This window comes from Rhodamnia argentea, chromosome 8, assembly GCF_020921035.1.
Source record: "Rhodamnia argentea isolate NSW1041297 chromosome 8, ASM2092103v1, whole genome shotgun sequence".
NCBI lineage: Eukaryota > Viridiplantae > Streptophyta > Magnoliopsida > Myrtales > Myrtaceae > Rhodamnia > Rhodamnia argentea.
Window position 1 is genome coordinate 3884905 of NC_063157.1, and position 9877 is coordinate 3894781.

Sequence of the window (9877 nt, forward strand, 5' to 3'; positions counted from 1 at the left end):
ATAATTCTGATTTCGATTCTGTTTCCAAAATCTGTTTTGGAGAATCGGAATCAGTTTTAGAGTAAAATCCGGAAGCAAAAAAAGTTGCTTACGGAAAAAAAATGATTTTTGAAAATAGCAAACAGAATGAAGTCTCACATCTCTCACTTTTTCCTTGTAATTTTCTCGTCATTTTTTCCCCTCTACCTAATAAAAATAAAATAAAATAAAAATAAAAAATAATTTTTTAAAAAAATAACAAAAAATTTAGAAAATCCTAAAAAATAGAAAAAGCTTAGATTATGCTAGTTTGACCTTATTTTCATAAAGTTGGGCCTAAATTTCATAGATTTCACTCTCCTACAAATAATATTGCAGAGGATGATGGCATCCAACATGCATACTGGTAGCCGTGCGTCAAAAGATGTTTCTATGTATTTAGAAAACGCAACATTTAAAGAACTTTAAACATCATGTATTAAAATTTGTATTTCATTCATGACATGCTAAAAAATAATGTATTTTAAATTATTTAAGTGTGCATTGAAAATTAGTCTTTAATTTAGGATGAAATTTTATAAATTAACCGCATAGTTATTTGACTTAAATGAAAAAAATAGGGAAAGAATCATTTTTTTGAAACATAAATTTTGTGCAGTTATCAAACACGTTCTGATTCTCTAAAATTCATTCAATATGAGAATCAAAAAATTCATTTGAACCGTAATCGGTTTTTACGTATCAGAACGAGAATCGGAGAATGAAAATGGTTACCATGCAGGCCCATAGTAACTTTGGGCTAAAGGACTTTTGCGAAATGTAATTTTTTTTTATTTTAACCTTGTCACCTTCGCTTGCCGTCGCGGCCGCCGCCCACCCACCGGACCCTGCCGCCGCCGCCCGTCCGCCCGCCCACCGGCCGCCGCCTTTTTTTTTTTTTTCAAAATGTAAAAATACTTCACAAAGTTCAATTTTCATCAAATAACATTTACGTCAAAGTTGTTTTTCAAATGTGTTTTTAAAATGCAATTTACCAAACACTACTTATATTTTGAAAAAAGGCCTTTAACCCAAAGGTATTTGCATTTTCTCAAAATCCCTTAGCCAAATGATGAACCAAACAAGGTCTAGGTTATGCCGAATTCTTGCGTATCGAATTCAATTCGTGATGTAGTGGTTTCTCGTTAAAAACCAGCATTTCTAATCGATCAACTTGTCCGACCAAGCAAGATAGCTTTGTGGCGGAATTCCTAATTTTGGAGTCATAATTATTTTTTTATACATTTTCGAGGTATTTCAAGCATCATAGTACACAATTTTCAACATTAGATTTGGGTCTAAAGCAAGATATTTTGTGCTCGGAATCACCGACGTTCGAAATCGGCATTCTGATTTATCCGCTTGTCCGGCCAAGCGAAATAACCATCTGGTCCAGTTCACTTTTCCCTACGTGAGGCATTTAAAACTACATCGTATATAACTTTCAACATTAGATAATGGTGCGAAGCAAGATATTCATATTCGGGATTATTTATTCCCAAATCGTTTGGTTATGACACGGATTTCACAGACTAAACTTTTCTGATCGTAAAATTTCGATCGCCTTATCGAGTTACTAACCCCAACGGACGGATCCAAATCAAGTCAAATTTCAATGAAAGGTACACGTAGGCTTTGGGGTGTCGTATCCCATCGGCGTTTCCTTAGTCACCCATTTTGACTTACGAAAAAAATAACCTATGAGTCGTCCCGTATGTGGCATTATAAAAAAAAGCTTCCCAAAGGCACGTCGTGTAAGAACACCACCAAAAGGATCACAACACCCACCGAATTTCCGAGTCCTTTCTCAGTTTCCCACTCGTTTTCCTCCAAACCATGATCCTCGAACCTTCATTCTTTTCATTCATATGATCCCGCAAGCTTTTCTTCGATCGCATTTTGTCTTCCCCACCGCGACCAAGATGAGCCACAACAGCTACAACAGGGTGAACATGCCCAGATCACGTTCGCGAAGCCATGGCGGCGGCAGCGGCGGCACCAGCTGCAGCATCAGAGGGTTCAGGATAAACCCGAGGCGGCTCTCGGTGAAGCGGCTGCGCGCGCCGTTCGTGAGCCTGTTCAGGGTCCTGAGCCGGTGCAGGTTCTCGTACGGCCAAGCTCTGAAGCTCCTCAAGAGCGGGTGCTTCTTCTGCAGGAGCCGGAGTAGCGGCGGCATCAAGAGAAGCTCCAGCAACGGCAGCAGAAGAAACCTGGTGGTCGGGCACGTTAAGGCCGAGCCGGGCCGGGTGGACTACGGCTCCAGGTTGCGGTGCTATTCCCGGTCAAACTCGTTCTACTCCGAGGCCATCGCGGATTGCCTCGAGTTCATCAAGAGGACCTCGGTCTCTCTGGATCAAAGCAGGGACAGGGCCGAGTTCCCCGATCTTTCCCGAGTTGGGCTCACATGAATTTCTTGTTATCATTGGATGAGAGTTAGGACTTAGTCAAAGAAAACTATTTTCAAGTACCCATTTTTGTTCTTTCACTTCTTGTTCTGTTCTGCTGCCTGTGTAAAATCTCTCCTCAGCTTCTAGATGCCATGAATTTCCGCTGCAAGACCGAAGAATTCTCTGCGCCATCATCAATGGAGTAATTATATATTTAAATTTGAATTTTGGGTTTGCTGAATTTTAGTCTGAGTTGTTGAAAATATGGTGATGAAGGTGGGGACTGATTGGTCTTTTGGGGGGAGGCAATCTTGGGAAGGTTCTCAGTAGGTGGAAATTGAAGATTCTAAAGTTGCGTCTTTCTACCACCTAACATAAATTGTCATCACTTTACTAAACTCAGATCAACAAAGGGGTTGAGATATAAGGAGGGATGGCATTTTTTTAAGGTAAGATTTCAGGACAAGACAACAATCATGTCCCCAACTTTATGAAAGTTCACATCTTAATTTCTCCATGTTGATGCTCGCCCTTTCGGATTTTTAATGAGGGGGAGATGTGTGTCTCATGATAGCTAATGATGCGGATTAAATCACTAATTGCCGGCTTATTCGCGAATCGTCGGCTATAGTCCCTTTCACACCGTCTTACGTGGGGGTGCGGGGAGTACTATTCCCACTATGTAACATTGGTGGACTGTGTAATTGACTTGTCAGTAGAGTTCAATCTCATACATGCCAGGAGTGAGCATGATTTTAGGGTAGATTCAAAAATAGGAGAACAAAACCGGTAGAAACATGATAGGTTTCGGATTCCAAGTTTTAGGGTATGTAAAGTAGGTTCCAGATTTCAAAATTTGATAAATCAATTCCAACAAGGAGGTGGAACCTGTAACATAGTACAAGCCTTTGTACTTTTCTTGTTCTATGTTTCCGTGTAATCCTGCGGTATTTCATGGTGTTTGATGATGGCTGTGTAATCTGGAACCATAATTGAGATATGCACGATTGAGACTTTTATTTTGTAGATATTTCATATTCCTCGTGTATCTAAATATGAGATATGGTTAGTAGATTTTAGCAGCAAATGGTAGTCATTAGAAGTGATAATTCATCGTAATCGTTTAATTAAAAAATACATGTAGAATCTGGGCAAACCTTGAAACCGACCTTAGACCCTAGAACCTTTGATGGGGTAGGTTCCAGATTTTAGATATATATTGTAGGTTTCAAGTTCCAAAAATTAGGAAATCGGTTCCGATGGATAGGTTTTAAGTTTGAACCTAAAAGGAACCCGAAATCACTCACTCCTAATACATATTCTTGTAAAATAAAATGTAATCTGCAATTGTTGCGATGAGTTGAATGTAATGTGTGCTACTATTTGTGAGTTTTTAATCATGTTATGGCGAGTGACATATGAAGCACGGCGACGTCGCCATTTTCTATTACATCTTTATTTTCACAAAGCAATACAAGTGAGTAAAGCCCCCGATCTAGTTATATCTAAAGTTAACTAGACCGGAAGTTTGAGTTAAATATAAACACATTGTTTATTTACCCAATCAGTAAAAATAATCAAAATACAAATAGGAGGATTGGAGGGAAATAAAAGAAAGCCCTTGGGGGGTGGCTGGAGAATTGAACCGGGCACCTCTATTTTAAGAAAGAGCCCCCGCAGGAGAAAAGCCCGCAAACATAAGAAGCTTTTAACGCATCATCCAGTTGAAATCCGACGCGTGGCGCGTCCTGAAAGGAACTCGGCAGGGGCAGCCAGTCTTGCCCCGTATGGTAATTTCCTCTTGCCCCGTGCTAATTCCGCAGCCCTATTGGCTCCGTCCACACCCTAATGAAGTAGAATGACAAAAAACATCCAGGCATTCGTAGGGTTCTTCTATCTTCTTTTTGGTATACGCTTGATGACTGAACCATTTCAAGAAAATCTAAAATGCGAGTTGATCGATTTTGCCCTCAATGTAGCCGGCGATTAGGAGTGAGCAATAAGAACCGCTTGGACTGAAAACTGCGTTCCATAAAATAGAAATCGATAATTGTCGGTCTCGTTTCCGGTTCTAGTGATGGAACCTCCTATCCGGATTAGACCTACAACTTTTTTTTTTAAATTGATTTTATTTCTTAAAAACCTCTAAAAAAACTATTTAAACACTTAGTTATTAGGGATACTTCCAAATGTGAATATGAGTTTCAAGTACATGTGATCGGTTTCACCAAACCGCTCGTAAAATGGACCGAATAGGACGGTCCGGTCCCTAATTCCTAAAATTAAGAACCGATCCCTCCAGTCCAGTTTCCGATTATAGGGTGGGGGGATTGGATCGGGAACCGATTACCTCTACCAACGATCCCATGACTAAATATATATATATACGATTTCATATTGAATGAGGTGGTGTACCCAAACCAAATCGAAACACATAAAACGATGCACTCTCGCTCCCAAATAACATGAATCCTTCTAAGAACGTCTCCTTTTCTGTTGTCATCGGCACCTCAATCACCAATAATGTAAATCGCGACTATGTCCTCCTCGTCCGTGACTCCATCGGGAACCGATTACCTCTACCAACGATCCCATGACTAAATATATATATATATATATATATATATATATATATATATATATATATATACGATTTCATATTGAATGAGGTGGTGTACCCAAACCAAATCGAAACACATAAAACGATGCACTCTCGCTCCCAAATAACATGAATCCTTCTAAGAACGTCTCCTTTTCTGTTGTCATCGGCACCTCAATCACCAATAATGTAAATCGCGACTATGTCCTCCTCGTCCGTGACTCCATTACAATCTCGATTTCCTTCTTTGTCTCGCCGTCGTCATCTTCGCGGGTACTACGGGACGATTGATACAGTACCATTGCACGTGCCAATCCACAGACACCACTTAGCCGGCTAGATCTCCTCGCCAAGCACCACCGCTTCCGGACCGGGCCCTTGGGTCGCTAGTTACCTTTATATCGAAAGTTCAATTTATTCCAATCAGTTGATTATAATCGATAATTGATCTCTCACTCTCCGTCGTCTTTCCTTGTATATCTGCTTGCACCGGTCAATACTCGATGTGATGCGGGTTGTCGCTGAAACCTCACAACCTTGGTCCTAGGTCGATATGAGATTAACCACCCTCAAGCAGGCTTGATCCAAGGGATCGTGAGGGCATGCGCTTAGAGGCAAGTGACGAATGACGCATGACAAGCTGCCGCCGTGCGTCAAGGCTAACATGTGTGTTTGAGAGAGGCAAGTTTAGCCGGTTGAGTGATAGAGAAAGAGGGGAATGACTTACATTTGTCACGTGAATTTTCAGGATATGTATGAAACTAATTTAAGGGCGAAGTAAACGTTGACCCCCTTTTTTTCTTCGTTATCTCTCCCGAATTACGATTTTGCAAATACTTCAAATGGTGTGCTCGCAAACACGAATTATAAGATCATGTTCATAATTTACTTTGATCCCACAACTTTAAACGACCCTATAATAATCAGAGGCGGTAAAAGTCTACCATACGACATCTCTTTGAGCTATTCTTAAGAATGCTTCTGTAATTTAACCATTTTGGTCGCATGGAATGATGCTTTACTTTCCCTAATTCTTTCCATCTCGTTCAAATCAAACTTCGAACATTCGCATTTCTTGGTGTCTTCAATCTTGGAATCCCACCTTACTTTCTGGTAGTCCTTTCAAATTTCGAATCCTCTGGTCTCTGTCTCTGTCTCTCTGTTCCCATTTCTTCAATCGCGTTTCCACCCGGCTCTCTCGGACGCGCTTTCGCGCCTAAAAGTGAAAAGGGTCAAGGGCGATAGCAACGCACGCGCCCCCAAAATCGAATCTTGAATTCAGATGAGTTTTTGCCCCAGGAGGCTCACTTCCCTGCTTCGCAAAGCTCGCAGCCTCATCGGCCTCGCCACCACCGCCTCCACCGCAGCTTCTCTCTCCTCCTCCCCCGCCGCCGCTGCCTCCATGGACGACCTCCAGACCATGAAGACCCGCCTCTGCATCATCGGCAGCGGCCCCGCCGCCCACACCGCCGCCATCTACGCCGCCCGCGCCGAGCTGAAGCCGATCCTCTTCGAGGGCTGGATGGCCAACGACATCGCCCCCGGCGGCCAGCTCACCACCACCTCCGACGTCGAGAACTTCCCGGGCTTCCCCGAGGGGATCCTCGGCATCGAGCTCATGGACCGCTGCCGCAGCCAGTCGCTCCGGTTCGGCACGCAGATCTTCACCGAGACGGTGAGCAAGGTCGATTTCTCCGCCCGTCCCTTCAAGGTCTTCACCGACTCGAGGACCGTGGTCGCCGACGCCGTGGTTGTTGCCACGGGAGCTGTCGCGAAGCGGCTTGGCTTCCCTGGCTCCGGAGACGGCCCGAACGGCTTCTGGAACCGCGGCATATCGGCGTGCGCTGTGTGCGATGGCGCCGCTCCGTTATTCAGGAACAAGCCCCTGGCTGTGATCGGAGGTGGTGACTCGGCGATGGAGGAGGCGAACTTTCTGACCAAGTACGGGTCCAAGGTTTACATCATTCACAGGAGAGATGCGTTTAGGGCCTCGAAGATTATGCAGAACAGGGCTATGAGTAACCCTAAGATCGAGGTTTTGTGGAACTCTGCAGTGGTGGAGGCGTATGGCGAAGGAGAGAGAGGGGTTTTGGGAGGGTTGAAGGTCAAGAATGTTGTTAGTGGAGAGGTTTCTAATTTGAAGGTCTCTGGATTGTTCTTTGCCATTGGGCATGAGCCTGCGACTAAGTTTTTGGACGGACAGTTGGAGCTTGATTCCGATGGTTATGTTGTGACAAAGCCTGGGACCACGCAAACGAGTGTGCGAGGAGTTTTCGCTGCCGGGGATGTTCAGGATAAGAAGTATCGGCAGGCTGTTACTGCGGCTGGGACAGGTTGGTCATATTTGACGCGCTATCTTGTTGTGTTGTCGAATTTTTCCCAGTAGAAAAGGGTATATCTTAGCTTCATTTCGGTAGCTAGAAGTATATAGTTTGTTCGCTTAAGTGTCATACTCAACAAGCTGAAAGCTCTATGAAGAGAACAATGCCAGAGAGATCTAACGATGCATTCCTTAGTTTATTATCTTTGTTTAGAGGCATGACATGCCAATATGGTGGTTCATGTCTTTCTGCGGTTGAGTAAATTATCAAGTTCTCCTCTTTTCTGCTTCTTACTGACTCTCTTACTATACATGTGTAATTGAATACTGCATTGTGGAAAGATTCCTTAGCCTTTGAGGATCTGGTTACAACAAGTACGACATGTGACTGAAACTCTAGCTTCCACCATACCTATGTATAGTTGGGTGGAACGTGGCTTAACTGTTCTGCTTGGGACTTATTCTCGCGTCTTAAATGGTTTCACCAGTACACCTGTGAAGTAAGAGCAATCATCATGAGAGTCATCGATGTCCAGTTTCATGAATCGAATAGGAATTACCCAAGTGCCACTGTTCAGTGGTGGATTCACTATCTCCAAACATTTGTCTTGATGATATAGGAGTGATCTGTGCTCTTCCTGCAATGTTCTAAAATTAACCAGGGAGATACTAATCATCATGAGGCTGTGAATGTTTTGGAATATCAACTTTATTTGTTGGTCCCAAGTCATTGTGAGTTTGTGTTTAGGTGTACTTAACGAAATGACTTTTTCTCCTTTGGAACTTGGTCTGCTTACCACAGGAGGTTATGCACATTACCCACTATTAGCTTCTGACTGCATTAGTAATCTCAAAGATACAACTTTCCTTCTTCTTGGAGGAAGTTTGTTTAGATGCAAATCAAGTCAATCCTGATGCTTCCTCTTTTGCCAACTTATTGGATCATTTGACTATTTACCAACTGCAAATTTTTGGGGCCTTGCATTTCAATCCAGCTTTGAAACAGAGAATATGGATAGCTTCTAACAAGAAGAATAGGCCTGCCAGCCATCCAATTATATTATCTTGGAAGATCATACCAGCTGTTATGGTGATGTGATATGTGATCATTGATGCCCTTAACCCACGAGCAAGCTGAAGTATATTGCAACAGACTTGGCTAACATGAGCTCTTGAAACTGCAATCTCTGTGACTAGGTCTTTGATATTCCTCCCTCTAGGGTCGGACCATATGAAACCCATTATGAGTTTTGTCAATCTTTGCACATGGCCTATAAATACATTACGCAATTCAGAAACGAACAATTGGCATCTAATTGCTTTTTGAGAATTTCTCATCATGGTTTGACGGGTAACTTGTCAATTCTTTGTGATTCAATAAGCTCTGGTGTATTGTCATACTTGCATGTAGGATTTGGTTTATTTTCTTTTGCCGATAAACAAAATGAGATTGTCAAAAGCATATGAAGGGGATTTACAAGAGAAAAAATTTAAGTATGAGAACAGGTGTCCCAGATAAGAAGGGATCTTGGGGATTGTCTGTGTAATATGAAGTTTTAAGGACTGATCTGGCCCTTCCATATAGGAAATCGTTTGTGGGTTTTAGTGGGTTTGAATTGGTATTGGTAGCCATTTTGTTTGATTGTTGTATTCATGGGGATTTGAGCTAGTTGTTTTGATTAGAATAGATGTACATCTATAGTTGCTATGGTCTCTTGTATAGATTGGACTGTTTCGTATTGCATATAAAGGTTGGTACCCCCTAGGTGGCTCATTGATAATATCATTTAGTCTATAATTAGGGAGTCCTGATGCATAAGAGCAAGCTAAAAGGGCAGTTGCAGGCATTACGTAAAGTAGTCCTCTGTTCGTCCGGTGTCTGCACTCGATATGTGAACTGGCATTCTCCAATATTAAAAAGGTTTCTTGAGCTTCAAAAGGGTGATTGTCGAATAAAAGATGCAAAGGCCAGTTAATAACTTGAAATGTTGCTTCCCCTCGCGGCAATACAGAGGTCTAGAGAGTTTATGCCCTCGTGATACTGCCATTGCTGATTCTGCTGCTCTGCACAGGTTTCTTCATCTCATTTAGCCAACTAATGCCCTTTTCTTTGGTGCAGGGTGCATGGCAGCACTTGATGCAGAACATTATTTGCAAGAAATCGGATCTCAGGAAGGTAAAAGTGATTGACTATCAGGCGCGAGGCCCAAGCTTTGAGACCCTTTGAATTGAAAGCAAGTTCAAATCACTAGGAATGCAAAGAAAGCTCTCCATAACTCTGGGCATTATATTGTTTATTCTGTGTTCTTGACTGCAACGGTCATTCGACTACTATTACGGTGCAGATTTATGCCGATGATGAATATTACACAATTGGATGTGATCAATACAAGATTTGCCTTGATCTGTCTGTTTGCACTCGTGCTTATATTGGATGCCGATTTCTACGCACCTCTTGGACATAGGAATTCCCATAAAAGGCTCTCGTGGCCTTTTTGAGCAAGAAAGGGCTCTTATTGGTCATTCCGAGAAATTTTATGTTATGTTTGTCTA

The 9877-nt window shown here is 42.4% G+C and overlaps 1 protein-coding gene across 1 annotated transcript; it reads left to right on the forward strand.

Annotated features, from left to right (window-relative positions):
- Window positions 1-6164: 6164 nt before the first annotated feature.
- Window positions 6165-9877, forward strand: LOC115744779 (thioredoxin reductase 1, mitochondrial-like). The gene is made up of 2 exons (XM_030680119.2): window positions 6165-7337; window positions 9444-9877. Exons 1-2 carry the CDS (start codon window positions 6287-6289, stop codon window positions 9512-9514), a joined length of 1122 nt encoding a protein of 373 aa, XP_030535979.1. The 5' UTR covers window positions 6165-6286; the 3' UTR covers window positions 9515-9877.